This window comes from Eretmochelys imbricata, chromosome 5 (genome assembly GCF_965152235.1).
Source record: "Eretmochelys imbricata isolate rEreImb1 chromosome 5, rEreImb1.hap1, whole genome shotgun sequence".
NCBI lineage: Eukaryota > Metazoa > Chordata > Testudines > Cheloniidae > Eretmochelys > Eretmochelys imbricata.
Window position 1 is genome coordinate 4,220,866 of NC_135576.1, and position 19,088 is coordinate 4,239,953.

Below are 19,088 nucleotides of genomic sequence, written 5' to 3' on the forward strand. Positions count from 1 at the left end.
CAGTTGGGTCAAGTCAGTCTGTAAATTGCCATGGCAGCCAAACGGGGTGGGGCCCTCGGGAATGAATGCCGGTAATTTGCTCGCGAGGGAGCCTGGCACAATGAGCCCCATTCAACAGGCTGGAGCGGCCGCTTCCAGCAGGAATGTTAAAAATCTCCCCTTCTTTTCTGCTTTGTCTTTGGAGAACCCCTGGGACGAGTTGGGAGAGCCCCCGGGGCGGATCGGCAGCGGGCGTGTGTTGGCTGAGCTCCGGTCACATCGGTGGGGCTGAGCCCATCCGCACCGAGTCAGGAGCCGGCCCCTGGGGGTTTCCTTGAGCAGCCACAATACCCAGCCGAGCGTGCGGGGCGTGCTGGCTGGTGCGGGGAGCGTTTCGCACGGGACAGGCAGAGAACACGGGGAGCTGTGACTTTCCTGCGCTGCCAGGGCAGTGGAAAGCAGCGTAGCACGCAAGTGGAGGAAAGGGGGACGGGGCTTGTAATACGGGCCCATTTGGCCTCTTCAGGATTCAGCCTTGCTGGAGCCAGGCCTCCTGGCAGGTGCACACAGGCCGCCCGTGTGCCCTGCTCCTCCTGTGGGAGTGGCAGAAGGCCCTTGCTGCCTCGTGTGCTTGGAGCAGGGGTTGGGCGGGGTGCCTCTGTCCCTGTGGAGGTGCTGTGGGTTCCCAGACTGCCCCATTGGAGGGGGCCCACCCATCTCAGGAGATGGGGCTCAGGCCTGGAACGCACGACTTGGGACAGGGTTTCCAGAGCGGGGATCTTCTCGGAGGGCAGTGAGGAGGGCTCTTCCCTGCCCCCAGCCTGGTCGGGAGATGGCATGTGTGATAGAAACACCGCCGGGCCCTTTGGCAGAGATCAGGGCAGTGCACTGTGATTGACATCCCGCGGCCCTCTCCGGCCCACCTGAAACCCACAGGGGGGTGGCTGAGGGCCGGTCATCGGGCCTGCCACTTGCACTGCTACTGGGGGCTTCTCTGAACTGCATTCACCAGTATTTTCCTGTTGGTGAAGCTGGTTCCCTTCCTGTTCTTTTTATATCTGCCTGTTGCTTCTGCTCTGGGCAGCCTGGCTTGCTGCGTGCCCTAGATTTTGGGGTACAGACCAATATTCAGGGCTGAGCACCCCCACATGCGTCACACCTGGGATGTGTGCAGGCCGGCTGGTTGCACGCACTCACGCAGAGCTTTTGCTTGGGTTTGCTTGCTTTAGCTGTCCTGCCTTTGCTGGCCTGGAAGCCGGTCAAGAGTCTTTCAGAGGGAGAGTGGTAATTTCAGTGTAGGGGCCCCGGCTGAGCAGGAACGGGTAAAGTGCCCTCCCAAAGGCCCCACCTCCCAAACCGCTTCATCTCGTCCCTTCGCTAGTGTCTGTCGCAGAAGAGCTGCTTTCAGCTGCTCCTTTACGTGCTCACAAAGCCATTTGGCCACAGGTGGCATCCCAGGTCTCCCTTTGCTTCCTGTGACTAATGCTCTACAGAATCGCCCACCTGGTCTCTCACCAAGTGGCTCTGCAGCCTGAAGTCTTGGTCCTCCCCTGCAGCGGGGCAGGGCAGCTTAACGCCTGCCTCCGATCAGTCGCTTGTTGCCCTGCCCTTCGCTGACCCTCGCTGCGGTGGCTCTGTGCATGCCAGCATGTGGGGAGAGAGGTTGGCTAGGGGTCCGTCTCTGCCTGCACATGTACCCCCCCTTTGGCCAGGGTGGGGCCGTCACGCTAGCAGGGAGCAGTCCTGGATTGCAGGGGAATTCTGCACTCGTGCCTGGTCCCAGCTAGGCTCTCTTGCAGGGCCCACTCTGGCCCTTTGGCCAAGGTCACTAGGAGAGGTGATCTCAGTATTGGCAGTGCCCCCGGATGCTGCCCTGTACTCGCTCCAGGGAAAGCCCTGAATGCTGCATCAACTGCACTTGGCGACTCCCCCCCAGGCCACCGCTCTGCGTGCAACGAACCTTGGTCTGGTTTTCCCCCCCGCCCCAGGACCGAAGACGGCCTCGTCCTGGTCTCTCTCCTGTCCCACATCCCCTGAGGCTCTGGGTTGGAAGGGGCTTCCCAGGCCTCCAGGCGAGTCAATGCAAAAAAAACCAAGGCTCAACGGCCTGACGTGCTGGGGCTCCAGAACTGCCCCAAACCCAGTGGAGACATTTTCCCCAACGCCGCGTCCTTCTGTTCATGCTGCCCCGGGGGCGCGCCCGTGAAGGAGTGGCTGCCGCGCCGGGGGGCGTCCCCCCCGCTCATCGGGCTGGCGCGGCTAACGAGAGCAGCTGTGGTGGCACTGGCCGCCCGCTCCGGTACAAACCTGCCGGGCACGCTGGCTTTGTACCTGGCTCGCCATTGCTATTGCTGTCCGTGCCAGCTAGGCTGACACTAGCATGGCCGTGTCCGCCTGGGCTACAGTCACACCTGAATTTGGGGGGTAGATGGACCCCTAGTAACAAGAGGCAGCTGCTATCACCTGGTAGATGATCAGCAACTTCTCTCGCTGGGCACTAACGTGGCCCCTTCCCCACAGTAGCTGAGCACCTGACAGCTGCCAGTGGCTTTTACCCTCTCCTCACCGGCCTGTGGGTGAGTTTACCCCTGTAGTGTAGAGTGGGCAAGGCACGGGAGAGGCAGCCTCTCCCCCAGGGTCACACAAGGAATATAGGACAGAGTCAGGTCTACAAGCTCCCCGTCCCTCCCACTGGTCCCAAAAAGGGGTTCTGAAAGGAACTGGATCAGTCCCTGGAGGATAGGTCCATCAATGGCTATTAGCCAAGATGTTCAGAGGTGCAACCCCATGCTTTGGGTGTCCCTACGCCTCTGACTGCCAGAAGCCAGGAGTGGAAGACAGGGCAGATCACTCCATAACTCCCCCAAAGCTCTGGTATGGGTCACTGTCAGAGACAGGGTACTGGGCAGGATGGACCATTGGTCTGACCCCAGCGTAGCAGCTCTGATGCTCTGAAATGTGTTTGCTGACAATCTCAGAAGAATGAGCCAGGACTGGTGAACTCCAGAGCACGGATCCCCCCCGAGCAGGGCGGGGGCACCCCCGTGGGTGGCTGCGTGGGAGCTGTGTGCTGGCTGCTGTCCATGCTGTACCTGTTTTGCAGCTAAGCAGAGGCAGTCGGTCTCTGGGCTGCGTCAGTCTGGTGCTGTGTGAATGTAAACACGCTCCACGCACACCCCGGACTGCACCTGGCAGCCAAGGCTTTGGCTTGGCATGCTGCTGGTTTGGGCCCCCTTCAAAGTGATCTGACGCAACGCTTGACATCCAGCGCTGCTCCGTGCAGTGAGCCCGGTCACGTTCAGAGAGGCTGGCTCTGGGTTTATCCCTCTGCCTCGTAAAAGCAGGTGAAAGCTGATCAAGCTCAGTCAAAGTCCCCTTTCCGGGCCAGCGGCTCCGCTCCCCGCCGATGAGTGTGGCAAGCGGCCCTGCTCCGTGCTGACTGCACTGTCAGCCCTCTGGCTCTGCTCCCACGGGCGCCTCTGGAACGCAGGCAGAGAGACGAGCGTGTGGTTTGCTGGATTCTCCCTGGTCCGTAGGGCGTAATGGGCCTTCAATCATCGACTTGGCAAGAGAGCGCCACTTGCAGGGACAATGCACCGCAGTGCTGGGAACAGCTCCCTAATCCCTCCCTACGGCCGGAGCATTGGCGGCTAGCAGCCAGCCTCGGAGGGCCGCTCATTTATGGGCCAATAGGAACGCAATTTAAGAGTCCTCCTCTCCCCGTCCCCCTCCAGCCACAGACACCCCCTCAGCCACTGTCTGGAGGGTGACAGAGAAGCACAGCATCCATCAGGGACCTGCGAGCCGCTCCGTCAGCACCCTCTGCTTCCTCCACCTCCCTCCCGGGACCAGCAGATGGGAAGCTTTCAAACTCAACGGGCCCAGCACCTTCCCCCTTGGGGACTCCTTCAGCCTTCTCACTGAAAGGATCCCTCCCCTGCCTCGGGCTGCAATAACACTCGGTGTTCCTCCCAAAGGGTCCCCAGGCCTTGAACAGGGAGCACCTGCCCAGCTTCGGCTGCCTTGTGGGGGTCAAACCCAGCAGCTGCTGTATGGGCAATGCAACAGAAGAGGCTCGAGGGGAGCAAAGGATAATGGCTTTGTTCAACACTACCAGGGGGATTTATGGGTGCAGGAGTCTGAGTAAGATGCTGGAGCTCACCTCCTGGATGGATCGATGGACCAGTCTCCAGTCAAGCCTTTCTTTCTTCTCTTTCATTTGGTGGCGTGCCCATCACCATGGTACCTAAGCGCGTCCAAGGCCATTTGGGAATCCGTTTTAGCTTGCCAGGCCGGCCACAGGAAAGCGCCCTGAGGCAGAGCACTAAGGTGGAAGCTGAAGGTGAAGGGGGTGTGGGATGAGTGTAAGGAGCCTAGGGAATTGCTCAGGGCAAAGAAACACAGACCAGGATGCCATGTGGTCCCTGTCTCTACCTTTCAGGATCAGGAGGAAGCCCCAGTGGGGCGATGGGAACCCCCAGGGTCCCAGCAGGGGGTGGTGTTGAGAACCACGGTGGTGGGAGCACCTAATGAAGCCACCAAGTTCTCCTCCGGACAAAAAAAAAAGCCACCAAGGGGCGGCAGCTACCTTGGCCCATCCAAAGTGTCCAGTCAGAGCAGTTTCCTGATGGTCCATGCATGGCCCCCCCTCTGCCCCTGCCCATGCATATGGCAATCCTTTCCCCTCTCCAGAAGCCGCATCAACAGTTATTTGAGCTCAAGCCAGTCCCGTTCATTCTCTGCTTTCTTCCAACACCAGCTGTGCCCGGCGTGTGCCAGTGGACGTGGCCTCCCTGAAATGACCTGCCACCCCCTTCCAGCCCTACGTAGCGGCACGCTGGGCAAGGAGCGGGTGGCTCGGCATGTCTGCACTCTCCCCACAGCGCGGCCTGGGACCTGGCTGCTGTCAGAGGCATTTCTAAGGGGATGTAGGTCAGGGAAGAGCCGTATTTAGTACCAGCCTCATGCTCTGGTCCCACTTGAGCGCTGAATCTCCCCTCACAGGATACCAGCCACGTGGGGGTTGCACCTACCGTCCGGGGAGACACTCTGTCCCTGGGGTTTTACACAGAGCTCAGGTCAGCATCTTGCCTTGAAGGGAGGGACATAAATTAGCAGAGCCCCAGTGAAGAGAAACACGTGTGCCGTGGCTGCCAAAAATGGGTCCCGCACATTCTCTTTCCAAAGAGGCAAGCACCAGCGACTTCACAGCGGCATCTCCCAGCCTGACTGCACATGTGCCGAAACCTGCAGAGAGAGCTCAGATCCACCCCCTGCCTACCCACGGCTCGGCTGCACACACACAGACCCCATGCGCACAGGCATACCCCGACGTACATGCACGTGCCATGAGTCTGCCGTGCACACTCATACTCTGCATCCACCCTTGTCCAATCTCTCTCACTCACCCACACACAGACACACACCGCGTTTGCATACCGTCCTCATATACACACGGACCCTCACATCCCATATACGCAAATATTCACAGCTGGCCACCCACCCGTCCCCAGATTAGCTCTCCCTCCACGCCGCAGGTGCTTGCTCTGCGTGCAGCCACAGCCCTCCATCTGGAATCGCGTCCCAGATGCACGCTGCATCTCTCGCGGGCGAGCTTTGCCCAGAAGTGCAGTGGTCACTTGTGGCTTTGTCAGGAAGGTCAGGGCTGCTCTGCAGAGGGAAGCGCGTGGCCAGAGGCCATTCTGCAGCTCTGTGTGCTGCCCAGCCTCCCTCCAGGACGCAGAGGGTACGAGCACGCTGCAAACACAGCCATGAGGCTCAGAGACCGGGTCTACAGACCTGGGCTCGTGCTATGGCACTAAAAATAGTCAACGTTCCTGCTGGGGGACCGGCGAGGGGGTGGGTCACAGAGCCTGAGCAGGAACGTCTGCATGGCTAGTTTTCACACTGTAGTGCAAGCCCCAGGAGCCGGCGTCTGTTGACCCGGCCTCTGAGACTCGCTGCTGTGGGGGTTTTATTGCTATGCCGACATACCCAGAGACCTGGGCAGCTTGGACAAGTGACTGCGCAGGAGGAGTCCCTGTGCTGGTACGGTCCTGATCCGTGATTAGGGCCCCTCGGCACTGCAGCTGTACAAATAACGAAGAAGAAGAATGCTGCCCCGGTGGTTTGATTTCCCTGCTTGTCACGCTCCAGTGCGTTCTCCGCTCAGGCTCCCACCAGCGGCATCGGATGCGGTAGCTGTGCGCCGATCGGTCTCGATCCAAAAGCAGCATTAGAGGTGGAAGAGCAGGGAGCGAGGGGGGGGGGGAGTTGGCCTCTCGCCTTTGCCAGTGTGGGTTTGAAGCCAAGCTCGGGCGGGCAATCCAGTGCCGATGGCAGTGCCCGCCCAAGAGGGGTGCACGCTCCAAGTAGAACCAAGTGAGGACTGAGGACGGCTGAGAAATGCTCCTGCGAAAGGGGTAGGAACACCATGGCGACGGGGGCTTCAGGTCAGGGTTGAGGGACAGCAACAGAGTTGAATATGGGGAGCCCCGAGCTGGAATAAGAGCCGTGCTGCAGATCAGGGTGGAGGGATGTTGACAGAGCTGTGTGTAGGGTACCCAGAGCTGGGCTACTGTGTGTGGGGGGGAGGAGAGGACGGAAGATCTCTGTATGTGGGTATAAAATTTTCTCTTTAATGCCCCTTCAGCCATACCCCTACTTCCCATATTATGCTAATGGACCCTTTGCGTTTCTATGTGTAGCTGGATTTTGAGCTGTTTTGGAAGGTTCCCAGGAACAGGGAGACCCGCGTTCCTGAGCACCCAGATCTGAGTACGTCTCATGGCATTACAACTCCGGGCTTCCACCTAACTGAGCATGTTAGGATGTAGGAGACTGCCATTACCCCTTCCCCTCAGGGCTCCCCCTGGCCCCGGCCCCAGCCCGGCCCGGCCCTGGGGGATTCCACTGCTCTCTCCACACGCATTCGCTCCAGCACTCCTGCTCAGCTTCTGGCGTCAGCCTGCCTTCTCTCGGACACGGGTGGGAGTGTGATGCCTGGCCCAGCTGGCTGAGGAGGGTCCCACGACAGACCATCGCTCCCATCAGCTGTCACACAGCAGGACGGTCCCACCCACTCAGTCTCTGAGTGTCTCCTGAGGAACTCTACTGCCCGGGTCTCTTGAGGTCCCTCGGGTAACTGTCAAACACAGAGGCACCCAGTGCACTTGTGTTGTCCATCTCTTTAGACCGTAAGATCCTCCAGGCAGCGTCCATGCCTTGCTTTATGTCCTGCACAGTCACAATCCTCACCCACACTCCCTGTGTCCAGGTCCTGGTTTTCAAAACAATGCAAAAACGTCCACACAGCCACGTCCCCAGCTTTGCACACACAGTTATTATGACTGTATGCGCAAATTGCCCACACGGCATAATCGGCCAGCTGTGGACCCTGGGCTCCCTGAGGTCCCTAATTCCATATGAGTCCACCTGGCAGGATGCCACAGGCCCTGGAAGCCTTGGGGTTCCCAGCTCTGAGTCAGACCACATGGGGAGACTGGAAGCCCAGTCTGTTGAGGAGCTGTGACCGTGGGAGCTGAGACTCCCAACTCCGTGTCAGCCCACCAGGCAGGGTGCCAAGGAGCCGGGCGGGTGAGCTGGCAGGAAACCAGGCAAGTTTCCAGTGGAAACCTTCCTGGCAGGCAGGATTCAAACGCTGCCTGGCTTCCATTGAACCTTTGCTGAAACTGAGCCGTATCCACGAAATGCTTGAATGTTGAACCAGCAAGCTCCACAGAAAGCATGTCCCATCCGAATTTTTCCAACCAGCTTTACCACACGGAAACTGACTGCCTGTGAGTCTGACTGCCTGTGAATGAATGTTCCTCGTGCGTAATCATCATCTTCCCTGTCCTAATGCCTGGGCTTTCTCCCTTGTTCATAACCACCCTGTACCACCAGCAACAATCACCCGTCCCCTCTCTTGCAGTGTTGCCTCGGCAGTATTTGTCCCACCCTGAAGCCTTGGGCGTTACATCTCCCTCCCTCCCAGACACAGGGACCAACGACAGAGAGACTAGAGATTTAGCCTCCCCAGCCCAGAGGACGAGCAGATGGGTACTGCGGAATAGGCCTCTCTAGGCAACTCCACTAAAATCATATAATTCGATGGCCTGACCCTGGACGCCGGTGTCAGTGGATTCCCACTGCCCATCGTGAGGCCATTCTCGTCACTGTTGTCTGTGCCTGGTGAGAGACAAATGACCTGGTAGAAGCCTCTAACTCCCAATCCCCGTCACTCGGTCTGGCTGCCCGGTAGCACCCGTCCCCCAGCCGAGGAGTACCAGGCCGTAGAACGGGTTGGCGCCGTTGCTGGGGCACAGGCAGCTGCTCATAACAAGCTATCACTTAGCTCGTAGTATCGGGGCGAGGGCACAGGCTGGATGGGGGTGTCAGGACATAGGGTGACCAGATGTCCCTATTTGATAGGGACAGTCCCGATTTGGGGGTCTTTTTCTTATATAAGCTCCTATTACCCCCCCACCCCCGTCCCGATTTTTCACACTTGCTGACTGATCACCCTATCAGGACACCTGGGGTCATTTCTCAGCTCTGCCCCAGATTCCCTGTGCAACAGTGGGCTTGTCCCTTCATCACTCTGCACCTCCTGCCTTGTGTAAAATGGGGACGATGGCTCTGCCCCCCCACCCCCCGGGAAGGTCACTGAGATCTGCAGAGGAAAAGCCCGAATGATTGTCATTGTTAAAGCAGGTTGCAAACAAAGGGAACTCCTTTACCTGCCTTGCCCAGCTCAGCGGTAGGGAGGGACCCTTGTCCTGCTGAAGCTACCAGCCCAAGGTCCCCCAGGAGGCTGATAGCACTGGAATGGACAGGGCTTGGATGCCAGGTCAGTGTCCAGCCCGCTAAGCTGAGCCGCGCGAGCTCTCCGTGCCTTTGTAAGCTCTGCCATGGAAAGTGGGGCTAACGAGGATAGGGCTTTGCACTGAGCAGGGACTCCAAGCAGCTTACCGGGGTGAGCAGGCCCGTGTCAGTGTAGGTGAGGAAGGCCAGTGTGGTGTAGGTGAGGAAGCTGAGGCATCAAGAAGGATTTAAAGGATGTGCCCAGAGCTGTACAGTGAGTCAGTGTCAGAGCTGTGACTAGAACCCGCGCAGGCCTGGCTCCGGGGCTGTGCTCATGTCATGCTGCCGTTCCTGCCTCCTTCTGGGGGGTGATTTAATGCTCAGACTTTCTTCCAGGGTAGCTCCGGGGTCTCTCTCTCTCTCTCTCTCTCAGCTGCCCCACCGTTTCCACACCCCCCGAGTGTGGCTTGCTTAGACGCGCTTAGAGCTCACCTCGGGATTCTTCTTCTGTCTCCTCAGACATGCAGGTCCAGTACGAGCGGCTGGGCGCAGATGTGACCATGCAGTGCGGGGCGATGGACTGGGACGCGGCCGTGACCTGGTCGGCCAACGGCACCGACATGGATGAGTCCCACCTCAACGGCTCGCGCCTGGTGCTGCGCAATGTTGACCTCACACGCACTGGCCAGTACGCCTGCTACGAAGGCTCCTCGTGGCACCTCAAATACCAGACCTACCTGAAAGTGGGAAGTGAGTACGCCTTAGCGCGAGGTCCGGACCCCTCCTTGGGGATAGGCCGTGAGAGCTGCACCGTACCCCGATAACACAACCCAGCACCGGGCATCTCCTCCCCACGTCTGGCAGCAGCCTGGCCCCCCATCGTAGGTTAACTGCTGCTTGGCTCACTAGGCGCAAGGGGATGCTCCCCCATCCACGCTCACGGGATGGTGCAGCCCAAAGGAATAAGGGACTCACGTCCGCTGTTGTGACTCGAGGGAAGGGAGAGATTCTCCCAGCAATCAGCAAAGCATGCTTAGCTCTAAGGGGCAATTCTGGCTGTGCCGCGGTGGGGCCGTCTCAGATGAGTGGCTGGAGCGAGGCATTAATGACTATAGTTCCTGCATGGGAGACTATGGGCGTGTGTTTGCACACGACAGACACTAGAATTCACAGGACTCGGAGCGTAGAGGTGATGGCAACTGTGTATTTCACAGGACGGGATGCGTGTGTAGGTGACAATATCGGCCAAGATTCCTGGGCTCGGGCCATCCAGCCCGGTGTGTCGTGGGTCTTTTCTCTAAACACTTGTTTCACCTTACTGGGTCCATCCAAGGGGCCAGCGGGGCGTTTCTGATTAGGAGTGATAAATGATCTGACATGAAAGGCGCCTGCAGCCTAACTCACCAGCCGTGAGTGGTGAACGTCAATCCTGGAGCAGCCGTGTACCGGGGTGGCTCGCCCCTTACGGGCCAGAGGGCTGGGTCTAGCCAGCCCACATCACAAAATAGGCACCTTTGGGTTCAGTCAGGTAGTTCCCTAAAAGGGCAGCAGGTGGCTGCAGTGAAGGGGAAAGCCCAGGAAGCTGTAGCAGAGTCCGCAGACAGTGAGGAAAGGCTCCTGCAGGGAAGACCCTGAGAGTTGCTCCAGGCCAGGAGGCCTGGGAAGGGGAAGAAAACCCTTGGGTTCTGTGGACTTACAAATGGACTGTTTGGGGGGAGGGGGGGGATGAGTTTTATTAGCAGTTTCTTTTATATTAATAAACCCAGTCCCCAAGGAGGGATATTTTTGCCCAAGAAAAAGCCTGCCGGGAAGTTTTATTTGCACAGTCCCGGAGGGGAAACTGAGGCAGGCTGCCTGGAGCGTGACCCTTGGTGACGAGGGGGCACGTCAGAAGCAGCCAGCCCAGTCACATGCCACCTGTGAAGTTTAACGCTGTGGCGGGATGATGCTATATTAATCTACACACACACACACGCCTCACACACGTACTAAACAGACATTATTCAGATTGTAAAGTGAGGAACATGCAAGTCAGGAAATGCCAGAATTCAGGTGTAACCTTAACTTTTCCCCCTCCTATGTATGCCTTAGGATCTGGTCATTGACTCTTTCCTCCATGGGTGAAGGACGCTCAGTAGCTAGGAGGGGCTGATGTCCAGGGGAGAGGTGGAAGGGCTAGAGGAGCAGATCAGATGAGAATCCTTGGTGTGTGTGATGAGCAGGGACGAGGACAGGCTGTGGACCAAGGGCGGGAGGCCACGACGGATCTGTTCTTGTAGGATGTCAGCAAGATGTTGTCCGGAGAGGGTGGGACCAGACCCAGCTGAGTACAACGAGGGGATCAAAGGCAGCAAATCAACCCTGGGGCTTTGGGCCTGCGAACCAGGGAGGCCAGAGGCATGTGGTTGCCGGCAAAGAGCATGGCAGACAGAATGAGGAGAGAGCCACTTGTTGTGGGTGAAGGCCCCCCCCGCCCCCCGCGGCGGCACCTTATCAAGAGTTGCCGGGTAACGGGGCAGCAAGAGGGTGGTTTGCTGGAGTCATCCAGGAGTGCGGGGAGTTAGGGAGAAGGAGGGGAAATCTACAGATGAGTCAGCAGATGGGGAGGAGGGGGCGGGAGGCGGCAGAGAAGCTGTGGAGGGGCTGGATGGTGGGTTGATGAGGCCATGTGGCAATGGAGAGGCCAGAGTGGGTGCATCATTTACCGGCAACCCTGTCGAGTAAGTGACTCTCGTTCAGGCTGGACTCACCCCTGGGGCCCGTTCTGTGAGGCTCCCAAAGCGCAGAGCGCCCACCCCTCCCCACCCCCCCCATTCAGAGCCTCTCTGGCTCCAGGGTGACTTTGGAGGGCATGACACCCTCCACGACTCTGCTGAACGACTCTGCTGAACGTGGCACCGTGGCACTGTGTCGCCCTGTGCCTGCCAGGGGGTTCTTCCCCCCAGCGGGGCTAAACCCAGGAGAGGCCCTGACGCCCACCAGAAATCCTTCCTGTTGGAAACCGGGTGGGAGCAGCTGAGCTGGGCTGCACGTCAGGCTGCCATGCAGCTCTGCACGCAGGGAAGGGGAAGCTGGAGCCCAGATCTGGGCTGGAGAGAAGGAGGGGGCCTGGCTCAGCTTCTCGCCTCCGAAGGCTCCTTTCCAGCTGTGGCATAGCCCTGACTTTGCAATGGTTTTTACATCTGCTAAGCACCTCACTAATAATAATCCCCGTCAATCCCCCCAGGGGCCCGTGGGAATGGGTCGGCTTTAGCGCCAATATCCTGCTGGTTTCACTCGCTCCCAGCTTTACCTGGGCTGTGGCAGGCTGGGGAGAGCTCGGACAGTGCCGGGGCTGCGAGCCCAACAGAGAGAGCCGGAGATAAAGAAATAAGCGAATGCCCGATGTTGCTAATGTAATTAAATATGCAAGGAACTAATCAGGTGAGATGCTTTTTCTGGTAATTAATTTAATTGCCTGGATTTTAACTGAAAGCTCTCTGCAAGTTCTTCCTTCCCTTCCCCCCCTCCCCCATCACCCCTACCCCACTCACTTGCCTCTTCCTCTCGCGGAATTAATAACCTCAGTGCAGAGACATGCTACTGCAGAGGGGCATGTCCCTGAGTGGACAAGGACCCCCTCCTTTCACCCAGCGTGAAAACAAGAGCCGCGCCGAGCTCAGAGCAGCTTCCCAGCCTGGGTTTTGCAGGCCCAGCTGGGCCTTGTAGAGGTGCCCCCAGCCCTGCCTGAAATCCCAGCGTAGCTCAGCACTGGGGTTCACCCTACGGAGGTTGGACTCAGAATTGGAGCCCTTGCTCAAGAGTTGGCTCACAGCTTGGTGCTGGCCTCTTCCCCACCCTGGGCAGGGCAGGGTTCAAAGGGAGAGTGCAAATGGTCACAAGGCCAGTCCGCCCCATCATCCAAAAGCATCCCCGGCTTCTGGGTTTGAGCCACTGCAAAGGGATTTCCCATTCCGGGGACAGGCACAATTATCCACCTCTTCAGTATCCTCTCATGTCGTTGGCTGGCCATTCAAAAAAGAGCCACTCAGGAACAGGTCCGTGCCCACTGATCCTTTAAAGCCACAGCCTCTTCTTGGAGCAGGCCACGTGGAGCCACTTTCTGTGCATAGGAAATCCTGCCCCTCAAGGGATGGTGTCATGGGCAGGTAGTCCCCGGACATCAAACGTGCAGATTTAAATCTGCCTGACTTGTGTGACTGCAAGGCCAGGTGTGGATCAAACCAGCCACGAACTAATGGGAAGCACAGATCCTTCTGGAATTGTCCATTATGGGCTTTCTTGTTCCTCCTTCTGAAGGCCCTGGCCACTGTCCTAGATGAAGAACGGGACTGGATGGCCCCCTGGGCCAATTGTTTCAGGCTACGTCCCTCTTGCTGTTTGCCCTGGGGGTTGGGTACTTGCCAATCAGGCCGTCACTGAACTCGTGTAGTTGAAGGTCTTAGAGCACAGTGAACATAACATATTGCGCAGATATTGGAGAGCCGCTTAACCACGGGCCAGGCTGAGCCTCGGAACAGCCAAGTGCTGTCTTCGCTGGAGTGATTCCCATTTACGCCCAAGAGGCTGCACGGGGCTGTGGAATCAGGACACTAGGTTCTCTTGGTGCTTCCACTGGCATCCCACTGCCCAGGGGGTTGTACTGGGTGAGCAGGGCTAGGCATGCTGGGAGACGGGGATGCAATGGGACTTTCCATCCAGGGAATTCTCTCCTGAAGAGCACAGCTCTGTGCGATGGATTGCGCGGGGTCAGAAAGGGGGTGGAACCGGAGCACCCTGGGGGAGCTGAGCCGTCTCAGAGCAAGGCTAGAAGACAAGCTCCCGGCTGAGCCAGAGCTCACGCTCCGAGTTAGGCAACGCAGGGCCCGAGGGCGGGGGAGTGGCTGTAACAGAGATGTTAGGAAATAATGTGCTCTTGAGGTTTGGCACATGGCTCTCTTTTTTATAGTCTGTTATAAAAATAATTTTAACAGGCCAGAGAGGAGAGGATAGTTAGAGGCAGAAGGTCGGCCAAAAGAGGAGAGTGAGGTGTCTGTGCAAATGGGACCAGGAAGGCCTCCCAGGCAACATGGAAGGGGGGCTTGAGTTAATGGCCATGGATACCAGAAAGGGAGCTCCTAGGTCACCCATACCCTGGAGGGAACCAATTTCTCCATCCCTGGACACATCTAGCTAGCTTGGGTCTAATAATGCATCCATGAGCACGCTCCCTCAGCCCCTAGGAGCTGCTGAACCAGAGTCAGGGTCGCCCACCATTCATTCTAGCCAGGGCGGCTTGCGTCGGTGTCCAGGTGGGAGCGCTCTCTAAGCCAGATGCATCGGGAGTGAGAGTACAGCTAGGGCTAGATCCCAGGTCAGCTCTCCAGAGGCTGGGGGAGGAGCGGAGAGAGAAGACGGGGGAAGCTGCAGAGTGAGCGGGAGCGTGCGGGAACCAGACACGGCGTGCACCATAGCGTGGCACAGCAGCCAGCCCGGAGGAGTCCGTCGCTTTGGAAGCCCGTGACTGCTCTTTGCTAGGGGATCTGTCCAGGGGGAGGCTGCCAGCTCCGCTTGTCCCATATGTCCCTAATTGCCTGCAGTGCAGGTGAGCGCTTGGATCCGCGTGGAATGGAATGCAGCACGTTTGACTCCGCAGAGTGCCGGAGCTGGCAGGGGGCCACCCACCAGACTTGGAGAGAAGGGCTCCGTGCTGGACTCCTTCCCCGGCTGCCTGTCACTAAATGGCTGGCGAGATGAAGGGGAAAAACATGCGGTTTGACGGAAAACGACATGGAAAAACAACCAAATTAACAGAAAAACAAACAAAACCCAACCAGGGAGGGTAGGGGAAGGCAGGCAACGCAACAGAAACCACATGTGAGCGGGGGGCCGGGATGGCCCGCGTTTGTATTCTCTGGCCTGATTAGTGGACAATCAAGCATTAGCTGCTAATAAATAATAACAACCCCCTGTTCCTCTGCCTTGGAAGTCGCTTTGCTCCTCAGCTGGGCTCCAGCTGCGGTTTGGGGCTGGGCTCCCCGCTCCCTTCCCTTGAAAAAAAGAAAGAAAGAGAAAAAGAAAAACATCTCCATGAAAACCACCAGCCTACCCACTCCTTCGTGGGACGGATCCCTTGCCCGGCCATGCCCCTGAACTCTTTGGGTGACCAGATGGCAAGTGTGAAAAATTGGAGGACTTTTTTTTCAGGGGGTGGGGGTAGAGTTGTGTATATAAGACAAAGCCCCTAATATCGGACATCTGGTCACCCTACTGCGCTGCCCCAGGGGGTAGGAGGAGCTGATGAGGTGCTGCTGTGTCCTTTGCTCAGGTAGCGGGGGACAGAGTGTGGCCCCCGTCTTGCAGCTGTGTGAGTGGGCAGCCTGCGGGAGGCGGGTGGTTGGCTCTTCAGAGTCAGTGCGGAGCCCAGTGCCCCGGTTCAGCATTGGGGGTGCTGTGCTGCAGGGAGAAGTGTGGGTGACTTGCTCCTAGGGTTGCCATCAGCCCAAGTTTCCCAGGATCGGCCCGTTTTCCAGGTAGCCACCACGAGAAATCTGCAAGTCTTCCCGGGACAGTAAAAATGCCGGGTTTTGTCAATCGCATGATAATGCATCTCTCTGCCAAGCCTGCTCAGAGATGGGAGTAGTACCTGCATCCCAGCCAGATGGCACCGAAGGGTGGCCAGGACCAGCAAGTGGGTGGCAAATGGGGGCAGGGTAGTGGCAGATTCATCGGGCTGAAGAGGAAGTGCTGGCACAAAGGCAGGGGTATTGCAAGACTGAACTGCCCCCTGCTGCCTGCCTGGTAGCCAGTGGGGTGTCCAACTGCAGGGGCTGGGAGCCGGAGTCTGGGGGCCCAGAGCTGTGGGGAAGAGAGAGGCTGGGCCTGGCCTGGGAGACTGGGCTGGGCAGTGGGGGTAGGCGCAGCTGGTTGGCCAGTGCCGTGGTATGATGTGAGAAGCAGAGCGGTCTCTGCCTTGTAAGTAATAGCTGGCTCCTGTTTTTTTGTATCTTGGAGGCGGCAACCCTACTCAGTATAGTGAGCCCTCACCTTGAAATGAGGGCTCACCCTGGGGCAGCACTAGGGGGCGCTGTGCGCCTGGAGCAGTGGGGTGGGGACGCTCTCCCCTCAAAGTCAATGCTGACCCCAATGTCCCAGCACCATGCTAGTGGGGCTCTGTACCGCATGCAGGTGTGTGGGTGTCACAGTAGGGGGCACTCTCCCTTTTGAATCATTGCTGCCCCTAATGGCCCAGTGAGTCAGTGCCTGCTGTGGGGTGACTCTGGGGAGTGTACGGGGCAACTCGGGGGGGGGGGGGTGCCGCAAGGTGACTCAAGGAGGGTGCCGCAGGGTGACTCGGGGAGGGTGCTGCAAGGCGACTCGGGGGGGATGCAGTGGGGTGACTCGGGGGATGCTGTGGATGACTCAGGGGGATGCTCTCTCGCAGACTGGAGAGGGAAACGAAGCCCTGACTGCTTGCGACCATTAACCCCCCTTCTTCCGGTGCTGTTGGACTGGAAAAGGTGCTGGGTGGACACTCAGTGAGTCTCCGTGTCCTCAGGACCACCATGTCCCTCAGCACCATGCTGTCTGTAGTTGGGCTGATGACAGCAGGTTTGGGGATCCCTGCAGGTGAGATTAATCTGGCTGGGCCTATAAAGTAGAATAGCATGGGACTGCTGTGTTAATTGCCACCTCAATACATCAGCAAAGTATCCCCTACAGAGAGATAATGATGAGGCATAGGAGTGACCCACAGTTCACCAATAAACCACAGTGGTGGGAGTGTTACAAATTAGATTAGGTTATTACGATGTGCTATTAATCTAAATACAGATCATTTTACTGGACACACAACCCTCAGAATTCAGCCTCCAAGTCCTAAGGGGATTGGATCACTCAGGGCTCAAAAACTCAACCCACGAACCTCGCTGCTTATGCACAGATTTCAGGCCCTGGCAGTGCTGAGGGCCGGGAAAGGCATGCTGGGTAAGGATATGCAAATTAATATCTCAGCCTTTAAAAGAAAACAAAACATGACACCAGACCGCAGTCCCAAATGCAATTAGCTCTAATGGAATTAGGAGCAGAACTAGACAAACAAACACGTTCAAAGGCAAGGGGTAACCTCTCCACCTCGTCCCCCGGCAGGACTCGCTTGGCCCTGCCAAGGGGTGTGAGAGCGAAAGAGAAGGCTCTTTCCAAATGCTGACTGAATGGGTCTAATCGCCCCCCCGCACACATGTTATCACCGCCGCATTCCTTCCCTTCCCTCGCAGGCAAGCTGCCCGGCTGCAGCCTAGCAGAGTGGTGCTGACTTGGCTTGCCGTGTACACTATGATAATCCGGGGCAGCCGATGTCAGAAACAATAAAAATATCCTTTCTTCCCGCTGTAAACACAGAGCAGCTGCGAGGGCCAGGGGGGCCGGGAGCTCTGAGCCATGCCACGGCAGGCAGGGGGCAGTGGGGGCTCATCATAAAGAGAGGAGCATTCATTAGACCCCATCAAAGATTCTGCTGGTCTCTAAGAAGCCCAGTGTGCTAGGCCTCTCAGGAGAGCCTGTCTGTCCGGGCTAATAACCCTGTGAAATCTGACATTCCCTGCTCTTTCTGTTCCACCAAGTATCTTGGGCACCCCATGGAGAGCCGATGGAGTACCAGCACCTTATATTTATATAGATCATCTTTGATTCAGAGATTTTAAGGCCAGAAAAGACCATCAGATCATCTAGTCTGACCTTGTGTATAGCGAGACCAGTTTCAGCCGGTTACCCTTATAGTAACCCCGATAACTTGGGTTTGGCTAAAGCCTCCCTTCCCGAAAGGCAACCAGGCTGGGGTGTGAAGACATCAAGAGGTGGAGAATCCAGCACTTCCCTTGGGCCTTGGGTCCAATGATTAACCAGCCTCACTGTTGAAAATCTGCATCATTTGAATGTGCCTGGCTTAAACTGCCAACTGTCAGTTCTTGTTGTACCTTTCTCGGCTAGATTAGAGAGCCCGTTAGTACCTGATATTTTCTCTTCATGAAGGTGTGCACACAGCAGCTGAGTTTTTGAAGGTCTCATCCACTGGAGGCTACATGAAATTCAGCCGATCTGACTCTGGTGCTCTGAACAGACCCTGGGGCGCTTTGAACTTTGGCCGTAGTGCAGTAGGAAAGGCCATACATCCGCTCCAGGGCCTTGGACAAAATACCTGGGCCTGCAGTCCTTTCTCAGGCAAAATTCCCAGCACCTTCCAGCAGAGTCCTGCCTGTGTTAGGCTCGCGGGACTGGGCCCAAGCTGCGAGCTGGCAGATCTTCCCTGTCTTTGGGCATCGAGCTGCTGCAATAATAAGACGGTATAAATGCCTAGGCAGATCAGAGACTGACTCTGAGTCAGAGGTGGAACAAGCAGTCGGAGCAGAGGCCTCTCACGGGAATTCTGATGCTCCGTCGTAATTAGTTTCTGTCCTAATGTCCCAAGTAATAAAGCATGAGGGAAGAGAGAGAGCTCCGCAGGGGGATGGGTCTCTGAACAGAAGCTTGGCCCTGGCTGCTGTCGTAGCCTGCCCGGTGCCTGCATCAGTGAAGACGTGCACAGTAACCCCATCCCCGCCCGGGGACTGCACACCCAGCTGTGCAGCCATCTCCCCCCATCCACCTCAGTTTTCACTTCCCCACGTCACCCCCTCGACTATTCAGTTAGGGCTTGGCGACACATACAGCTCTCCCGGCGCCACAGCGCTGTCTACACCAGGGCTGAGGTCGGTCTCACTGCGTGGGTTTTTCCCATCCCTGAGCAACATAGCTATGCCGACGTGAGTTTATAGGGTAGCCCTGGCCTTAGCATTGGGAGTGCTGCCTGGCATCTACCCTGGCGATTGTTTAGCCACAGAACAGCTACAGCACAGAGAGCGGGAGGGTGAGCACACACCCAAAGCTGCCCCACTGGCAGAGGGGAATTCAGTCCCTATGACCCATTCAGTCCTCGCCCTCTCTGCTGCAGCCACCAATGTGGGCCAAGCAGTGTCCGTTGCCGTGGCAGGCTTGGGGCTGCTGTGGGCATCTGGCATCAAGGTTGATTCAAGCTGGGTGACATGATCTGCTGCTTCTGTAGGTTTTCTTTTACCCTCCCCATCCTTGAAATGCAGCCGCTAAAGCTGGCCTGCCTCACTGCGGCCCTGATCCAAAGCCCCCGGAAGCACTCCTCTGGACATTAGTGACTGTGTTGGGGAGGGGTCCTCGGTCGCACCGAGATCCTCACTCCGATCTCAGCTGCCCCAGTGTGAGTCAGGACCAGTCAGCGGGGTTCACTCGGAAACCCCAAGGTGGTGAGTAAGTTC

At 57.6% G+C, this 19,088-nt stretch overlaps 1 protein-coding gene across 1 annotated transcript in view; it reads left to right on the forward strand.

Annotated features, from left to right (window-relative positions):
- CNTFR (ciliary neurotrophic factor receptor) overlaps positions 1 to 19,088 on the forward strand; it is a 427,487-nt gene that overhangs the window by 271,770 nt on the left and 136,629 nt on the right. Inside the window, 1 exon segment of the mRNA XM_077818087.1 lies at positions 9,304 to 9,534. Coding sequence (XP_077674213.1) covers positions 9,304 to 9,534 — 231 coding nt within the window.